Genomic DNA, 17,933 nt, shown 5'->3' with positions numbered 1-17,933 from the left:
CCCTCTTCAGCCTTGCGCTATACCGGACCATTGCGACACAATACGAGATCAGACAGTCGACAAGATGGGGAACGCCAACTCGGCGATGCTCGAGAACATCGTGCAAGGGAGCAATTGTACGCTTACAACTATGCCATCAACCAGGACGGCGCTCTCACCTACGATGCACATGCTGACCGGTACATGCTCACAGTTGACCGAGAGGAAGTCGACAGGCTACGGAAACGATTTATGAAACTTGACAAGGTACATACTTCCGATCGGCTCATGTGTTCGACAACTAAAGTGCGGTATTCAGGACAATTCCGGCACCATTGAGCGCGATGAGTTCCTCTCTCTACCTCAAGTGTCAAGCAATCCACTAGCGACCCGTATGATCGCCATATTCGACGAGGACGGTGGCGGCGATGTGGACTTCCAGGAATTCGTCTCCGGTCTGAGCGCCTTCAGCTCAAAGGGTAACAAGGAGGAGAAGCTCCGCTTTGCCTTCAAAGTTTACGACATTGACAGAGACGGTTACATCAGCAATGGCGAGCTGTTCATTGTGCTGAAGATGATGGTCGGCAGCAACTTGAAGGATCAGCAATTGCAACAGATTGTTGACAAGACGATCATGGAGGCCGATCTGGATCATGATGGCAAGATCAGCTTTGAGGAGTTCACGAAGATGGTAGAGAACACGGACGTAAGCATGAGCATGACTTTGGGTACGTTGGACTTTCTGCAGACTATGACGACGCATCGCTGACAGCTCGCAGATCAATTCTAGACTTATGATACCCGCATTTACCGGCGTCTGGCGTATGCTCACACGGAACGTGTTTAATCCATTCCCGGGTCTGCAGCAAAAGGCATATGCTGCTGAGAAGGCCGCTGGCCGCTGATAAAAGAGACCCATGCTACCTGCAAGCGAGCATGAGTAGAAAGGTGTTCAATACATTCAATTTACGGCTTCGCTCTGCTTAAGCTGCACCCCAGACTTCTTCTCCCAACCCTGTATGCACTGGGTGTGGTCAGCGCCAGGACCTGCAACGCGATCCGCTTCTGACAATTCATCGACAATCAATGCAGGTAGCGATGACGGCACGCCCATGGATTCGATGACGACCTTTGCGATCTTCATGTCCTTCACCAACAATGACAGCTGATAGCCAGACTGGAAGCGGCGCGTGAGACCCTGCGATACAGCGTCAATATGAAACCCAACTTTCACTAGGCAGAGAGCACTGACATCAGTCCGGAAGCTCTCTTTCGTGCTAAAGTTCACCCCTGTCCCAACATTCATCACATCGATCATTTTGGCCGGGTCGAGCCCGAACTTCTGGCCCGCAATCAGCGCATCACACAAGGCCAGTATGCTCGCGGCAGAGGTGTAATTATTGAGTGTCTTCATCGCGTGACCGGCTCCTAACTCGCCCATAACGAAGACGTGCTTGCCCAAGGTCTTTAGCACAGGCATCGCGATCTCCAACGCTGCCGGGTTTGAGCAGCCGACCATCAACGTCGCGTCTCCTTTGGCGAGCGCGAAGGCGTATTCCTGGGTAATGGGGCTGTCAATAAGGGTCAATGACGGATTTAGCTCGTGCAACAGTCTGCCCGTCTCCCTTGTGTGGAATGGGGAAGATGATGAAGTGTCCACGATGACTGCGCCATCTTGCAGCGTCTTCGCCAAGTTCCCGTCGCCGAGAAGGACGTCTCGCACGATCTCGCCATTGGGTAGCATTGTGATTAGCACGTCTACATCGCTAAAGTCACTATTACCCGAGGCAGCCACTGCGTGCTGATGTTCTGACCCGAAACGCTTTGCTCTGGCTGCATCTGCATCCCGGACAACCAGCGTGTATCCTGCGCGGGACAGCGTCGAGGCCAATGGATAGCCAGCATTGCCTAAGCCGATGTAGCCAATCTTTGCAGCCTTGTGAGTGCCGTTTGTCGCCATAGCATCAAGTGGACTAACGGAACAGTGAGAGCAGCTGAATTGAAGAACAACTTACCTTTGGCTGCTACGTCCATATAAGCGTGCCATTACTGGATCATGTACTGGCGCAGCAGCCTCCGATGTCTGGTTGCGGAGAAGTGTACATGAGAGCTTCGGTAGCAAGTGCCGAACAGTAAAGGCTTCCGCTTGGAATTGCTTCCGCAGCCAGACGCGTAGACGCCTTGGTGTACACCCATCTCTCTGACCTTGTATTACGGGTGTGCACATCGCATAGCACCAAAGTCTATTGATATCCGAACGCCAGTCGCTAACATCACGCAACCGCCACATGCTTCCCATCCGCAAGTTGTACAGGGTATAATTAGTATCGCAGCTTGCCGACCAAACCAAACGTATACGCAGCATCGCGTTCCTGTCGCAGAAGTCAGTAACAGCGATCTCGGAACTCCGCATGAACAGCACAGCACATACCGATTTCATCTGAACCATATACACCTTCGATCGCGCATTACTGACACCGCCATGCGCCCCCACTACCGCTTCGCCATTAGGCCCCGTAGCCTCTTCCCAAACGCTGACGGCAATGCCTGTTCGCGCGACGCGTTCAAAGCAACTCTCACCCAGCGTCGCGTCAAGCAGAGTCTCTCCCTTACTCTTCCCGTAGATTATGATCCGCTTGTCCATGCCTGTCGTTCTCGGATCCGCTGCCGCAGTTAGATCGTGGCGGGGAGGCAGCATGACCGTCAGGCGCGCCGCGCCCATGTCTCGCCATTTCGACGCACTCTCACGGATATACAGCCGGATCTTCGCATTGGTGATGCCAAGAGGCGTGCCCAAGCTTGGATCGAAGGTCATTGGGGTTGCTGCTCCGGAGGACAGTGAGTCGCTGTAGGTGCTGCGAGTGCCAGTGCCTTCTCTGGACGTGAGGGTGCTCTTGGCGATGTTGAAGATACCATTGCTGCCGCTGCTGAACCTGCGCAGGGCAGAGAAGGCAGAGTTCGTCGTGCCGATCGACGACTCCGTGGCGACTGTAGATGCGGATACGGCACGACTGCCTGTGGAACGGTAGGTGCTGCTTCTTCGTGTGCCCAGTCGAATCCAAGATGCGCTCTTGGAACGCTGCGCATTCCTCTGATCCATGACTTCAGCCCAGTTGCTCGTTGCTCTTGGTCCTCGTGCGTTTTGCAGCGCAATATAGGTGGGATTGTCAATGCGTGCTCGGTTGATCATGTTGTACAGCTTCTCGCACTCCTCCGGGCTTTGGGAGCGGAACATCACGTTATTGCCAGTTCGAAGGAGCGAGCTGGCGGTTGGTGGCGACCTGATTGAGATGTCGACTGCCGTACCCCGTCGCAAAGGCACCAGAGGCGTGAGCTCAAGAGCAACAAGCGGTTTGACACCGTGCAGAGAAGGGGTCGTTCGTGTGCCCTCTGCAAGATTAGCAATCACGGCAGCCGCTTGAGCCATGTCGAAAGCCTCAATCAGGCCGGGCGTAACGAAGATGCTACATTCTTGGGGGTGCAGGCTATCCCAAGACCCGCGATCAGACCAGGCGAAGATGGACGCGACAGTCTTGCTCGGCTGACCACTAACTGGCGGCACTGTGCGATACGGCCCTTGCGAAGCCGAGTCCGAAGGTCTTACAGACTCTCCACCAGCAGAGTAGATAGATTTGGGTGGTGCAGGATGGCTGATTGATCGGAATTGGCCACGCTTCTGGAAGTTTTGCAAGTCGCCGAGCGTAGATGTACCCTCTTTTTCTTCTTCGGATTCCGATGTCGCAGACTCTACCGCGTCGACCTCTGAAAGCTCGCTTTCGCTAAGCGACCCAGACGCTGTGGAAGGCTCGTATTCGTGCTTGAGCGGTGACGATGACCTTCGGTTCCGCTTCAGGAAGGCTGGAGTAAACGACGGCAGTATGCTTGATCGAAGACCAACAGAAGTCGGCCGCGCCGACGGTGCCTGTTCCATCTTCTTCGGATCAGTAGTAGCTGGCTCCGCACGCTTCTTCTGCAGCTTCGATGGCGCAGACCTCGGCGTTTCGATGGACGGTGGCGGTGATTTGTCCGGTACCCTATGCGAAACACTAGGCTGAGGCTTCCTAAGCTTGGGTATCGTCGGCAGCTCCAACGAGGGCACAGATGACGTCCTCCGATGCAAGCCTGGGCGCTGTGGTCGACGAGTATGACGTTCATCCTCCGACTCACCACTCGAAGACTCCGACACGGACCCGCCGTCCGTTGAAGGCAACCAGACACTGTACTCCTTCCTGGGCGTCGAGGGAGCGGAAGTAGACGTCCAGTCGGAGGTCGACGGCACATAGCTGGATTGCGGCCTCCCGCGATACCTCGACTGCAGGGGCGAGGGAGCATCTTCAACGTACCGTTCCTGCTTGCTGATGTGGACCGCGCGAGCTCGAACCTGTTCATAAGGATCTTCGGTGATTGGTGAAGCGGGCGAGCTTCGATACCGTTTGGCCTTGGTCCTACGCAGGCCAGACGGTGAAGACAGGTCGCCCACTACGCTGTTGACCTCACTGCCATCCCACTTCTCCGCTTTATCGTCCGCTTGCTCGCCTATCGGTACATCCACTTCGCTAGGAGAAGGTGCTCTAGCTGCAGAAGGTGCCTTCCCTAGACCTCCACTCATGAGGTACGGCTCCCGCAGCGTGTTGAAGCTCGACTGTTTGGTCAACCGTGGAGGTGCAGGACTAGAGCGCAGCATGCCGAGCCACTCAGTCACGGCACCCTCATCCTCTGATCGCAATGACATGAGTTCTCGCCATTCCTTACCGCTGGCAAGCAGACCTCTCACCATGACGATGATCTCCCCATCCTTGTCGCCGGACCTTGCGGACACGTTCGAGGCGGGTATCGGCGGGAACAACAGCCATCGTCCGGCCAGCGAGACTTCGCAGATTAGTATATCGCTCGCGTCTCCTCGGTCTGGCGCATCGTCACGGAGAATGATCTCGGTCTTGCACATCAGCTGTTGACCCGTGGAGTGGATGAGCTCCAAGTCGTAGTAATCCCGTGCTCGGACGCTCCTGGTAGGATCGACGGTCACTCCCGCCAGCGGTGCCAGACTGCGCGGATCTCGTGCTCTGGTAGGGTCGATGTTCGCGGCTCCTTCGTCCTCAAGACGCGCGCGCTCGTCGTTAGAGCGCTGTCGAGCTTCTTGAACCAGCTCATGATACTTCGCAGCCATCTCTTCTGCGCTCCGCGATGGCGCGAGCTGGTCGATGCTCTTAAACGTTTTAGTCAGGTACTTCAGCCGAACAAGCGGACGTTTGAGGAGGTACTGCACGTCCACTCGCTCACCATCACCCTTCAGCATGTCGCCGTTGTTGTTCCTCGGCACGCCTTCATTCTCCTGCGCCGGCGCCAGGTTAACGACGACATCCTGAAAGCCCAACCTCCACGCTTTCAGATACTCCGCGTATTTGCCAGCTGTATTCTGAGCCCATCGCACAAGCCCGTCAGCATCATGCAACGGTATGCGCTTGTGAGCGGCCTTGAGCTTCTCGAGCGCCACACCCATCTCTACGATGGGACGAGTGACCGCTTGACCATCTGGGGAGGAGCCGCTGAACAAGCGTTTCGCGCCCGTCGCATCGGTCTTCTGCAAGACGTAGGTGAGTAACACGGGGATGACGCCATCGACAAGCGTGCGAAGTTCTCGCTGGTACTTTAGCTCCTCCGTGGTGACTTCGTTCATTATGTCGCCGATGGTTGTCAGCTCCGCTTGCGGCCTCCGTGATCGCGTACTTCGCCGAGTCGGTTGCAAGCCCGGGTCTCCTCGGGGAAGCGACAGTACGGAAATGAGGTCGGAGTGCTTTGTGAGCCGGCGCTTGAGACTGGTTTGACGGCGCGGCTCATCGCCATCGCTGGCCCGGGATAGCACGCTTCCCTCTGGTACGATGGTCGGATGCTCAGATGCATCGGAAGATCCCCGCGGTCTGCCACCTTGAAATGTGTCGACCGACGCAATTGTAGACAATTGTCTGCCGAGAGTTGGGAAAGATCGGCTGTTGGCTCTTCTGGACATCTGCCTCCTTAGTTCTGCGTCTGTGACCGTCTCTGTCTTGGCGTCTCGCGGTTGGTGATCTAAATCACGATCCACACGGCCTTTGACTGGTGATTGTGAAGACCGTCGAGCACCATGACGTCGCAAAGTTGGAGAACCTCGCGAGACATCGTCTGGTGAACGCGAGGAGCGCTCAGCGTCCACCGGTTCCAGAGTCGTGCGCGACCCTTGTCTCCTGGCGCTGCTTGCCTGTCGGTCATTGTTCGTATCGGTGTCTACTGGCTTCGTTGGCGTTTTACGCCTGACTTGCAGTGGCTCAGGAGCATCCGACGCTTCTCGCTTTTCTACGAAAGGGTCTTGCGTGGAAGCAAGCCAGCCTTCAATACGACTACCATACACGCGAGGACCAGCCGGTGTTGGCCCAGCACGTGTCGCGGCCTCCGCCGGAGTTGCGCCCGCTCGGTGTTGGCTTACGTGACGAGGCTCCTCGACTGCCTCCAACGACCGATGCGAAGCCTTCTCCTTCGGCGCGGTCGCAGGCCTTGGTGGTGTCTGCTTTCTCGGAGACTGGGCGGGTGTCGTGATATCTGTACTTGAGGCTGTCTTGTCGACAGATGAGCCGGCCGCTAGACTGCTCTGTGACGTGCTCGAGGCCTTATGTTCGTCGAAAGTCTTCGAGCGTTTCCGTCGCTTGATGTACACCTTGACGCCACTATCCTCATAGTCTGGCGTGACTTCGCGCTCTCGCGACCTCGACCGTGATCGGGATCGCGACTTTCGGAGCGGTCGTACTTTGACGGGCGCGGGTTCAATATCTTCGTAAAAGTTCTGGACCGAAGGCGGGATCTTCAACCCTACAGTCACCACACTACGCTTGATCGTAATCGGTTTTGGCGTCACCTCCTTCTCTGGAGTCACTGCCGTCTCTGGCTTTGCCGTTCGGTCTCTGCGCCAGTGGCCGTCACTAACGACACGCTTCTTCGGAGTCCCCGCATGCTTGATATCTTCTGCTATTTCCGCTTGTGGCTTGCTCTTTCGTCGTACCCATGCCTTGCGCCCAAGATCTAGTTCTTTGGAAGGCCGAGCGGATGATGCAAGCTTGGGGCTGCCCTTCGCTGTCGCAGACTCTGGCGACCCGGGTGTCAATGGCGCCTCATCCCCGCCATCAACCTCTGCAGACTCCGGTGCCTTGCCAGTCTTCACACTCTTCGGAGTCACTTCTAGAACGACTGCGTTCTTGAGCGCACATGCACTATCGTCGTCCAGTATAACGACAACTTCATCCTGCCTCTGCACCACTCCCGCACCACCTTGGTTCCAGCCCTGTATCTTCGTGGTAAAGTCTTGCGACCTCTTCCTTGCAAGCTTCTGTGCAAGATCTACGCCCTTCTGCTCCGGCGTCTTCCTTGCGGGCGCCTTATTCGCACCATTCGGCGACGGCATCTAGCCTTTTGTTGAAGTTAGAGCTGTCAAGTCAGTCAGAATCATGTGCTGACCGCAACTCGTTCTTTTTGCAAAATGACATCGGACACCAGCACTCCAACGTTGCTGCATGCTTAGCTTTTGCGTGCCAACCACATGTTTTCAGGTTGATATCATGGGCGCATATCCACCACCCATCCTATCATGTGAAAGCTTAACATACCTAGGAGCACCAAGCTGGCCGTACGGCGAAGCTTACGAGCTTCTTCTGACTTCTGCTGCTTCAATCCCAGCTCGTACCATCGCATAGCCGTCGTTCATATTAGACCTGAGACATCGCTGGGGACCGTTGGCGATATATCCTATAGCCCAGGGTCGTTGCTATGGCCGTCGCAGCACTGTACATTTGATACTGGGAACCATGAAAGTGGTAGTGCGGTGCTTGCTTCAGTATTATTGCCATAACACAGATAGAGACGGCGATTGCTTCACAGACATCCAGACACGGTATAGACGGCAGAGCAATCAAGGTTGTCCGGCGCAAAGTAAACAATCGGCTGGTGGACCTGCGCTCGTGCGCCACAGCCGGGATGGCGCGGGATAAGGTACATGTACCCTTGCACTGCCAACTTCCAACGCCGCACAACAACAGCCAAGGATCCACTCGTTTCATCTTTGCTTCGTAGCTTCGTCTGCCATGCTCTCGAGTACGCACCTAGATACCTGTGTATACCTATCTGATTACTGAAGTCGAGTCATTAGGCCAGCTGCACCTCATCTGCGCTTACAACTGCAAGTCATATAGCTTGCGCTGCGCTGATTGGCTGTGCCAACGTCTCGGATGTCTGAAGCGTGGCATTGGCAGGGATGTTGCACAAACCCATTGTTACAGTAAGGTAGTATGCATTCGGAAGAATGAGTACGCAACTAGGGACATCGTGACCCTTGCAATTATGGTCGTATCAGCACGTCACTACTTCATGGAAGGCGAATAAGGTAGCTATGGGTGGTCCACGAACGAAGATGCAAGCGCACTGCCTACACTGCATGCCACACTCCTGACGCCATGCTCAAACCGAAGGCTCACTCGAATCATTGTGCTGCTCATCCTGTCACTCGTCTCAGGGTCTCAGGCCAGCTCCAACCTCCCGCCTGCCGCGAGCGACCGACTCAAGTTTGCTATCATGCGATCGCACTCCTTCATCGCCCCGTCCTTCTCCGCGATCACGCCTTCCTTCTGCGCGAGATCGCGGTTCTTGTCCCGAATGACGGCCATGAGCGCCCCATTCCGGTCACGTTTGTCATTCAACTGCTCAGCCAGCTCATTCTCGCTGGCTTGCGCTCTTGGAATGTTGTCCTTGGCGAGGGCGTGCATGTCGCAGTCGTGGGCGATCGGACCGTCTTCCATCACCCGCTGGACGTGTGCGAAGCTCGGCACGGTATCGTGACGAGCTCTTGATTCGTCCATTAGTCCCAATTTCCCATCGCGATGATCCTCCACTGAAGCTTTTGTAACTGACGATGGGAGGCCTGAGTCTTCTACCTGAAGCTGCTGTAGCCTCCAATGGGCTCCCAGACCCTTCGATAGTTCTCCTGGGTCTGGTGACATGACCTGCCCGAAATTCGGATTGGCGCTAGCCTCCCATCACCTCAAGCCTTGTCTAAAGGTTTCGCGGCTACGGATGAGATACCAGAGCCTTCGCCCAGTTGAATTTTGACTAAACGCTATGATCATTGCGCCCCCATGGCTTTGGACTAAATCGATATCTTCAAAGTGCTCTTAGATCCGGCTCCTAATGACGTTATATAAGGAGCCCTTTACGGTAAAGCGTAGCTTCCAAGTGATAGCGAGTTTAGGAGTATCAGGGGTTTCCGCCATGGTATCACCAGCTGATCACAGTTCATAATCGCACACGTAACTGTGGCGCTAGCTGCTCGTGGCCGACAGTTTGCAGCTTGCCACACTTCGCTGTCGTCCCCGCTGCTGATAAGGCAATTGGTCTCGTGGCTCGGGCACCGACGTGAGCTGTTGGGAGTAAGTCGAATCGCTGCGCATGGCGGTGATCTTCCTACTTGGCTACTCGCTGCATACATCGAGCGTGCGGGCCGCCAACAACACCTGCGACTGTTGACAAATCCGTGTCGGCCATCGATCACTGAGTAGCATATCCTGTGTAGAAGCTTGACTAAATGGTAAGCTGATGAGTTATCCGAGCGGACGTTTAACTACAGATCACGAAGAGCACTTAACACCCTACTCAATGTGGCGGGTTGAGGAATGAACGAAACACCGAATGGACTTCTGCGCCGTACTGCGCGACTTGCGCATGTGTTCAGCGAAGGGCAAAATGGTAAAGGGAGGTTGAAAGCCGGACATAAATGGACGCTTCTGATCTCCGGGGCGGCGTCGCGTGCCAACACAATGGCAACAACACGCCGTAGCGCCGTCTCAGCTCGCCTCCAAGCTGCACCGACGGCAGAACTATTACTCCTCGCAGTGCTACTAAGGGCGCAATAAGAGATTGCAGCCACGAGCATACTTGCGTACAAACTAGGTCTTTTTCCCTACAAGCCATTCCAGTTGTATCACTTCGCCACTCTCCTACCCTTACTCTCCTCTATCTCGAAAACATGTCGCTGTCTCCCTTCCGAGGTGGCAAGCCTCCGCCTAGAACCTTCAACCCAGAGCAAGACATCCCTGATCTCAGCGGCAAAGTCGTGCTGTAAGTCTCCTCCATCCATTCAGTGGAACTTCGCCAACTGGGTGCCAATCAGCGTGACCGGTGGTAACGCAGGCATCGGTGCCGCAACCGTACGTGCGCTGGTGCCACACAACCCGACCATCTATCTCTGTGCTCGGAATATATCCTCCGCGGAAGCGCTCGTGGACGAGATCAAGCAGAAGCAGCCCAAGGCGAACATTACCATCCTGAAGCTGGACCTGGGCTCATTTGACAGCATCAAGGCATGCGCCCACGCGTTCAACACCCAAGCGGACCGTCTCGACATCCTGTTCCTCAACGCGGGCATCTCCGCAACAGCGCCAACCGTGACCCAGGAAGGGTACGAGCAACAATTCGGCGTGAACCACATGGGCCATGCCCTCCTGACGCAGCTACTCCTTCCGAAAATGCTGCACACCCTTCGACGCCAACCCGATGCCGACCTGCGCATCCACGTCACCGCCTCCATCGGAGCGCACGTCTTCGCGCCCAAGGAAGGTCTGAAGCTCGAAGACATGCACAAGCCCGATGCCCTCTCGCACGGCATGTCGCGCTACGGCCATTCAAAGCTGGCCAACATTCTCTTCGCACGCAAGCTGGCGCAACAATACCCCCACATCACCTCCACCTCGTCGCACCCGGGTACCGTGCGCTCCGAGATCTGGGCGCGCGCGGACGGGATGAAGCTGATGGTACTCTTGCTCGCGCCGGTGGTATGGTGGACCGGCGTCACGACCGACGAAGGGGCAAAGACGCAGCTATGGTGCGCCACGGCGCCGCTCAGTGACGGGATCGACAACGGCCGATACTACGAGCCCATCGGCATCGAGGCTACGGGGAAGAGTGAGAATGCGATGAGGCAAGATCTTGCGGACGCGCTGTGGCAGTGGACGACCGAGGAGCTAGGCAAGCATGGCGCACCCGGTTGGCCGCAGGCTTGAGACACCGTACGACGAACAAAACCCCCTGCCATCGTAAACTGTCCAGATACAATAGTAATGTGAACGCGCCCCTGACGTTACCTTTTCCGTTTTGCTTTCTATGCTACAGTGTGGGCCGGCAATGTAAACACCAGCGAAGTCTCGGCGGGTTGGAGAAACACGGAATGAAAGATAACGTGCCCGACCGTTCGCAGCCTGCTGGGGCTGTGATCATTTGAGCAGTGTTAGGCATGCGAGTAGAAATACGGGGAGGCCATGACTATGAACCAACGGTTTTCGACTTGGGGTTAACGGTTGAGGTTGAGAATTGAGGGCACAAGTCATAGCTGTGCTTCACACAGCACCACGAAGTCAGAACGACTTCACATGTGTGCGCTACGCTCGCACTGCGCGGCCAAAGTAACGCTCAGTGTACATTACGTTCGATTACCACGCTATACTACATCTACATAAACAATCCAACGCAACAAGTGGTATCATCACCCTTCACCGCAACCCAACAACACTAGTCGAACTCCCTGCCGCCCTCGCCGCCCGCACGGGACTCTCCGCCCGATCGCCCGCCAGGAGCATATGGCGGACTGGACTCACATTCCGCGACGATGAGGCGGACCCGCCGCCGCCCAGGCTAAAGCCCTCCTGCAAGTACTTTGAGCTGGGCCGAGAGGTCGAACGCAAAACGAGTTCTTGGGAACCCGCGCGTCCTACCCCAGGCCTTGCTCTTCCCTCACCCGTGGGTGGCTGGTCGGGTAGCGACGCAGAAACAGAAGAAGGCCGCCGACCGGCTATTCACGAACCATTCGAGCCAAGCGGCTTCCAGTCCGGTTTGCCTCCCTCGCCTTGCTGCTGTGCGTCAGAGGGCATAGCCTCATTTGCACGCTCACGAGTCATATCGATGATGGAGCCGCTTTGACCCATGGCGTCTGTGTCTTTGCTGTCGCCTTCTTCGTCGTGCTTCGATTGCGCGTTGGAAGGCGCGTTCGATCGGTCAGCTGCCGTGGGGTTCTCGGGATCCTGTTCCTCGGTGGCGCCAGGTCGCATGGCTTGGGAGTCGGCCATGTTTGCGTCTTGCTTCTCTTCAGGTTCGTTGTTGGCGCCGCTGCCGGGCTGGTCGCCGTTGCCCTTCGATTGCTGCTCGTCATGCTTGGCGTCGGATTGCGGCTGGGTTGAGGGTGGTTGGTTCTCCTTGTCTTCGCCTTGCTTCTCTTCCGGCTGAGTGGTCCGCTGGTCGCTCTTCTCGCTCGCCTGCTTCTCCTCCTTCTGTGCGTCTTTGTTGCTCTCACCCTCCTGCTTCCCGCCACCTGTACTCGACTGCTCAGGTTGCTGCTGCTCGCCCTGCCTACCCGAGTGGCCACCTTGCTGCTTCCCGCCCGCATCCTCCTCTTGCGCCTCCTCACTTACCCTCTCCTCCCTCTTCTTGGACGGACTCCCACTCGCACTTCCACCCCCATTAACGACCTTCCTCCCCTCCTCCCTCACCTTCTCCACAACCGCCTTTCCCTGCTTCTCAAAGCTCTCCGCCATTTCACTAACCCTCCGACTCCCCTTAAACTTCCCCTGCTTCATCTCCTCCACATCTTTACGTAACTGCTCATGCAACCCACTCAGCTCCGTACGCACTTTCTCCGCAAATTCGGGCCCATGCTTTTGCACATCCTTCTCCACCTTCTCCGCGCTCTCGTCCACAGCTTTCTGCGCGCGCTTTTGGGCCTCGAAACTCGAGTCAGCAATTTGCTTCGCCGCTTGCTGGATGTTACGCGGGCGGTCGCGTCGAGTGTACGCGCGCACGAAGAAGCGGAGGAAGAGCCAGGCTAGTGGGGCGAGGTAGAGGAGGTTGAGGTAGATGGCGAAGGCTTCGCCGGAGGTGTCGATGCAGTTTGTTTTGGTCCAAGAGGTGTGGTAGCGCGTTTCGAAGGCCTGCTCGTACTCTTCGATCTTCTCTTGGACTTTCTCTGGGATGGGCAGGAGTTCGCCCATAGAGTCGCGGCCGCGGACACGCTCGGCGAGGCCTTCTTCGCCCGCGGCGCGGAGGAGGAGCTTCTTGATTAGAGTGCCCATTGTGGCGATTGCGGAGGGGGATTCGATGAGGGTTGAAACGGTTGAGGCGGCTTCTGTGGCGGTGGAGCTCACGACTGAGGCGGCAGAGCTGATGCTGGAGACGGCGCGTTGGACGGTGGATGCGACTTGGTAGGGGGTGGAGATGGGGATGTCGTAGGCTATGAAGAGGTGGGCTGCGGCATATGTTGCGCCGAAGAGGATTTGTGCGATTTGTAAAGTCGTGATTGTGCGCTTGACGGAGTTGGGGACTTTGTAGCCGAGGGCGGAAGCTGTGAAGTAGGTGTACTACAGACTGTCAGTGATTACGACGATGTCATACGAAGCTTGCTTTGACATACCATCATGGCGTGGATGCCACTGTTGATGAAGACAAACATCCAAATCGGCGGGCTCATGTAGCGAATGCCGGCCCACATACACAGCATTGCGCCGGCGTGGTGGTACGTCTGGAGCAGTTGGCTGCGCTTGCCCTTGGCCAGCACGATGAGCGTATCGATGACCTCGTAGAACTTGCTGACGTAGAACAGCCAGCCCCAGAATGCCAGCCCTTCGTTCCACAACCTGCCTACATCCGTCGGGTCCGGGTTGCCATCGTAGCCTAGATGGATCGCCGTGTTCTTCACCTCCCAGATGTTGATCGTCGTGTTGAAGGTCGTCGCGTCACCGAGACCGCGCGGACCGTGCAACTTGCACAGCGCATCCGCGACACCCGCCAAGCCGTTCGGGTTGCCGACGAAGCCCGGCCAGGTATGCGCAATGGCATTGTACATGGCCACACACGTCGCAGCGGAGTAGATGGCAAGGGCGACATTATGCGCGACGACGAACCACTGAAACGGCGCCTGTCTCGCGATCCACCACGCCTTGCCATCGCGCGACTTGTTGTACGCGTTCAGCGCGATGACGACGAGCAGGTATGCGCCGGCGAAGAGGAAGGGCACCCACGGCTCGAGCGCGGCATTGTAGAGGTCCTTGTCGATGCCGAAGGGGGAGCGGAAGCTGCCTTCTGTCACGGGGGGAGGGAGGGCTGGGGGAAGGTTGGCGGGGATGATCTTCCACGTCTCCACCGGTGGGAGAGTGAGGTAGATCTGCGGTCCCGACATGGTAATGGCTTGGTATGCGGGTGGAAGCAACCGGGGCGAGGGATGATGATGCGGCCACTACCGCCAAATATCCGTCACTGCACCTTGCTTGGCGCCGTTGGAATGAATGTGGAGAAGGGAAGGTGTTCGTGGTGGAAGTGAAGTTGTGGTGAGGGGAACAATGAACGCTTCAGTCTTGGTGCAAACGCCTGCGAATAAAGCTGTGGCTGGTTTGCGACAGTGTGGCGTCACCAGCTTTCAAGCACGCGCCCCAGACGCGCGAGCGAATGCACGGTGACGTCGTCGTACATCAGTGTTGATCGTTGGTTGCTTGTCCATGAAGCCATAGCCCAGCGTAAGCATAGAGATCACAGCATTTCGTCGTATGCCACGATAGGTGGTCTGAACGAACAGACGCTAGCGATGGTCATATCTCATCAAGCATCTCAGTCGACGTCCTTACCCGCAGCTCCCTCTCCATCAACACATCATACAATTGCCGTAACTCATCATCAGTCATCCAGCCCTTCACCGCAAAAGCCCGCATCCCCCTCACAATCCACCCCTTGTACCACGGCAAACAGCGTACCCCATCCAGAAACACTTGCTTGGCTCTCCTCAATGCCTGTTCTTGCCCATTACCCCCCGTAGACTCCTCACACAATGAAAGCTCAAACTCGAACCACGCCGTCCACAACACGATTGAATGCTTGACTCCGCTATCCGGAGACACCAGCGCGCGCGTGAAGAGAGCACGCACAGCATTCTGCGTCGCACCCACCGTCTGCTCACGGAACCGTCGCACTTCTTCATTGATCGCAATAGAGCAGCCGACTATACTCGCATCACGACCGGTCAGCAGATCTTCGCGAAGTGAAAGGCGGATGCGGTCCTGGAGGCGGAAGTGCGCTTCGTTGCGGATATAGCCGTAGAGTAGTAGGCTATCATGTGGGAACGAGCGGACGCTCTCCTCGAGCACCGAACGCAGGAGTGCGGGGCGGTAGGGTCGGTGTCGCTTGATGTGGTGTTGGATTAGGCGTGCTTGTGCTTGGAGTAGGAGTGCGTGTGCGGTTTGCGGTGCATTCGCTCTACTCAAGCGGTCGCTGTATTTCCCTGTCAAGTTCACGGCCGCTTCAATCGAGTGACCGCCTATGAGGTAAGTGTAGCAAATATGGCATTCGGCGGTAAGAACAGCGAGTTCGAGCTTGCGTTTGTGCGCGAGACGTTCCCATGCAGCTTCGAAGTGCTGCCTAGCTCTCAGCTTCTGAGCGGCGGGAATCTCCATGTCCATTCCATTGTCGGGTTCGATGGCGACGTCGCCCGGTAAATCTTCGCACACCGCAAGCAAGCATTGCAACGCTCCTTTCTCGTCCGTAAGCTGGTGCTTTCGACTCATAACCCAACAGTGCCACAATCGAACGGCTTCATCTTTGCCGTCGACGCCTAGACTGATGCTCATCTTAAGTGCTGCAGACCATACTCGTGCTGCCTTCTCCATGCAGCCGAGCTTCACCTCGACCAGTGCGTAAGCATTATATAAACGCAGACTGGAAGGTCTCTGTTTCAGTAGCCTTTTGCACAACTTGACTGCTTCCTTGGGTTGGGCGTGGAGTTTGTAAGCAATATAATATTCTGTAAGAGTGTCGTTCTCCGGCTGTGCCACGATTAACGCCTCCAAGACCCTCTCCACAAACTGGACTTTCTCTGGATCAACAAGCGAAGGGCAGTCCTCGAATGCGCGTTCGAACAACGAGTATGACGTGAACAACTCGTTGATTACCGATGACTTGTTAGTGTTGGCGCTCGTTCGTACGAACTGGTCGATGTGCCAAGCGTGCTCCTTCGTATACGCTATAGGTGGAAGCTGCATGAAGGCCAGAAAAGCATCTACGACGGCTGGCGACGGCAAATCATGCAGTCCGGGCCGCAATACAGGCTCCAGGTCAGAGAACATCACATACTTGAACGGATCATCTGTGCTATCGTCTTCATTCGTGGCAGCAGGCAGGTGCACCTTGCTGAGGCTTGCGGTCTCGGCGTCAATGAAGCCTCGAAGCGGGTCACTGCTGGGTGGAGAACATTCAACGCCGCTGGAAGGCTTGCGAGCGGTCTTGTACCGGGTCATGGCGTACTCTTTCCATCCACGCGCACCTTCTTCTCCTATGCGGGGAACATCCGCCTCCCAGAACGCCTCGAGCAGTCCTAATTCTATCTCTCTGTCCCGCACGTCAGGCGGTTTGAAGAAGTGGTACTCCAGTATCGCCTGCCACAGCGCGAAGGCCTGCTCATCGTGACCAGCATCGCGGAGGAAGCAAGTAAGTCGAAGCAGAACGTGAAACCTGGCGACGCCGGGTTTATCATCTGCGTCTATTGCGGCTATCGGTTTGACGTCGCGCAAGCTGTCAAGACAGCGAATGTATGCAGCTTTGACAGTGTCGAAGCGGAAGTTTGTTTGCGCGGTTTGCACATGATCGAGATACCTCAACCATAGCTGGACGCTTGTTGGGCACTGTCGGAATGCTTCGTTCCACTTCGTTTCCAGCTTAGCGGCATCCCAGACTATGCGACCGTGCTCAAGCATGCCTAGCAATAGCTTCTCACGTTCGGACAAGTCCTTGCAGTGCTTAAGAGCTTGTTCGTGTATCGTCAAGCGGATCTCGGCAAGAGTACGACGCTCACCGGCTGTCAGTGGTTCGTCAACACGACCAGGCTTTACTACGGAGACCTGATGGTCGATCAATGCAAACCAAGTATTGGCATCAGCTGGGTTGTCCTTCGTGCGCCTGAGCAAAGCCGTATGCTCTTCGCGTGCTTGCGACTCTGCCTGAGTAGTGCGACTCTCGCCTTCAAGCTCCGAGAGGTCGCTCAGATCATGGTTGTCGGATACTTCGCTCCGAGTAGTAGCCTTACCATAGATTGAGCGGTAACTGACCGCTTCGACACTTGCATCTGGTGACTCTGAGCCTCGCTTTCTCTTGAGAAGCGCTTGCGACAGCGTGATGTAGTCGGCTTGAAGCTCGATATCGGTATCAGAACCATCTCGTGCAACAACGTGGATACGGCGTTCTCGCGGGAATGTCAAGCTCCGAGACCTCAAAGGACGGTCCGTCTGATTTTGACGATCAATCGTCAAGACTGCTTGTGTCGTACTACTCTGCTCACGGTCAAGCTTGGCAGCAGGCGGCGCACCTACCAGTCGGCCGTAGCCAATGCGATGGTATGTAGGGACACTATAGCGGTGGAGACTGCCGTACTCGGCGTTCTTCGCATCTCCACGGGTGTCAACGATGAAATGCTTGTCGGTAAAAACTTCTCCCGAATCGACATTCAGACTCTGAGATACTAAAAGGTGGCTTGATGAAGACGCAGACTGCGGTCTCTCTCTGTGGCGATGATGATAGCTATGATTTGATTTCGAAAGGCGGTCACTGTGCTTTGCTAACGATCGTGAATTAGACGTTTTGCGCGCAGAAAGTTCGTCGTGTGGCTGATGGCCCTCAGAGCCGGACTCTGCCTGCTCTGGGGCTCTATGCTGCTGGTCGTCGCCAGTTTTAGTACCCTTTGGCCGGAAGCTGCCAAATTTGGGGACTTGTGACATTGTTTCTGCACCTCATGGTCAGCAAGTACCAGTCAATACCGGAATGAGAGAAGAATACGTACATGTGAAGAGCACAAACGAAACCCCCGGAGCCATCGATAGTGTAAATGGAGGACTTCCGGTTCTTCGCCGCAAAGCGCGCGG

The 17,933-nt window shown here is 56.1% G+C and overlaps 7 protein-coding genes across 7 annotated transcripts; 2 read left to right on the top strand and 5 right to left on the bottom strand.

Moving 5' to 3' along the window:
* Nucleotides 1–64: 64 nt before the first annotated feature.
* On the top strand, nucleotides 65–769 carry BAUCODRAFT_151534 (uncharacterized protein; the record flags this gene model as incomplete). The annotated part of the gene is made up of 4 exons (XM_007682394.1): nucleotides 65–116; nucleotides 194–246; nucleotides 299–707; nucleotides 759–769. The coding sequence occupies 4 exons, from the start codon at nucleotides 65–67 to the stop codon at nucleotides 767–769; spliced, it is 525 nt and encodes a 174-aa protein (XP_007680584.1).
* A 171-nt stretch (nucleotides 770–940) lies between these two features.
* On the bottom strand, nucleotides 941–1,939 carry BAUCODRAFT_78700 (uncharacterized protein; the record flags this gene model as incomplete). The annotated part of the gene is made up of 2 exons (XM_007682353.1): nucleotides 941–1,177; nucleotides 1,232–1,939. 2 exons carry the CDS (start codon nucleotides 1,937–1,939, stop codon nucleotides 941–943), a joined length of 945 nt encoding a protein of 314 aa, XP_007680543.1.
* A 33-nt stretch (nucleotides 1,940–1,972) lies between these two features.
* BAUCODRAFT_142671 (uncharacterized protein) lies at nucleotides 1,973–7,571 on the bottom strand. Its single transcript, XM_007682393.1, has 2 exons — nucleotides 2,411–7,571; nucleotides 1,973–2,351 (listed from the first exon to the last, which is right to left on the bottom strand). Exons 1-2 carry the CDS (start codon nucleotides 7,406–7,408, stop codon nucleotides 2,301–2,303), a joined length of 5,049 nt encoding a protein of 1,682 aa, XP_007680583.1. The 5' UTR covers nucleotides 7,409–7,571; the 3' UTR covers nucleotides 1,973–2,300.
* Nucleotides 7,572–8,085: 514 nt separating this feature from the next.
* BAUCODRAFT_275625 (uncharacterized protein) lies at nucleotides 8,086–9,304 on the bottom strand. Its single transcript, XM_007682392.1, has one exon. It carries the CDS (start codon nucleotides 8,994–8,996, stop codon nucleotides 8,517–8,519), a length of 480 nt encoding a protein of 159 aa, XP_007680582.1. The 5' UTR covers nucleotides 8,997–9,304; the 3' UTR covers nucleotides 8,086–8,516.
* Nucleotides 9,305–9,847: 543 nt separating this feature from the next.
* On the top strand, nucleotides 9,848–11,077 carry BAUCODRAFT_38107 (uncharacterized protein). Its single transcript, XM_007682148.1, has 2 exons — nucleotides 9,848–10,110; nucleotides 10,163–11,077. Exons 1-2 carry the CDS (start codon nucleotides 10,019–10,021, stop codon nucleotides 11,049–11,051), a joined length of 981 nt encoding a protein of 326 aa, XP_007680338.1. The 5' UTR covers nucleotides 9,848–10,018; the 3' UTR covers nucleotides 11,052–11,077.
* Nucleotides 11,078–12,827: 1,750 nt separating this feature from the next.
* Nucleotides 12,828–14,391, bottom strand: BAUCODRAFT_96766 (uncharacterized protein; the record flags this gene model as incomplete). Its single annotated transcript, XM_007682391.1, has 3 exons — nucleotides 13,448–14,391; nucleotides 13,047–13,394; nucleotides 12,828–13,001 (listed from the first exon to the last, which is right to left on the bottom strand). Coding segments are annotated over exons 1-3 (1,287 nt in total), but the record flags the coding sequence as incomplete, so codon positions are not given.
* On the bottom strand, nucleotides 14,385–17,837 carry BAUCODRAFT_38105 (uncharacterized protein). The gene has a single exon (XM_007682147.1). The coding sequence runs from the start codon at nucleotides 17,787–17,789 to the stop codon at nucleotides 14,619–14,621; it is 3,171 nt and encodes a 1,056-aa protein (XP_007680337.1). The 5' UTR covers nucleotides 17,790–17,837; the 3' UTR covers nucleotides 14,385–14,618.
* Between the last annotated feature and the right edge of the window lie 96 nt (nucleotides 17,838–17,933).

The sequence above is a fragment of the Baudoinia panamericana genome (genome assembly GCF_000338955.1).
Source record: "Baudoinia panamericana UAMH 10762 unplaced genomic scaffold BAUCOscaffold_13, whole genome shotgun sequence".
Taxonomy (NCBI): domain Eukaryota; kingdom Fungi; phylum Ascomycota; class Dothideomycetes; order Mycosphaerellales; family Teratosphaeriaceae; genus Baudoinia; species Baudoinia panamericana.
Note: the sequence above shows the minus strand (reverse complement) of the source record. Positions and strands in the feature narration are given on the sequence as shown.

Excerpts from the sequence above, each read along its gene's own strand:
- BAUCODRAFT_142671 (XM_007682393.1), bottom strand. The coding sequence starts at position 7,408 with ATGCCGTCGCCGAATGGTGCGAATAAGGCGCCCGCAAGGAAGACGCCG. Across the intron at positions 2,352-2,410 it reads ATATGGTTCAGATGAAATCG|GAACGCGATGCTGCGTATAC; the intron begins GTATGTGCTGTG and ends CTTCTGCGACAG.
- BAUCODRAFT_275625 (XM_007682392.1), bottom strand. The coding sequence starts at position 8,996 with ATGTCACCAGACCCAGGAGAACTATCGAAGGGTCTGGGAGCCCATTGG.
- BAUCODRAFT_38107 (XM_007682148.1), top strand. The coding sequence starts at position 10,019 with ATGTCGCTGTCTCCCTTCCGAGGTGGCAAGCCTCCGCCTAGAACCTTC. Across the intron at positions 10,111-10,162 it reads CTCAGCGGCAAAGTCGTGCT|CGTGACCGGTGGTAACGCAG; the intron begins GTAAGTCTCCTC and ends GGTGCCAATCAG.
- BAUCODRAFT_38105 (XM_007682147.1), bottom strand. The coding sequence starts at position 17,789 with ATGTCACAAGTCCCCAAATTTGGCAGCTTCCGGCCAAAGGGTACTAAA.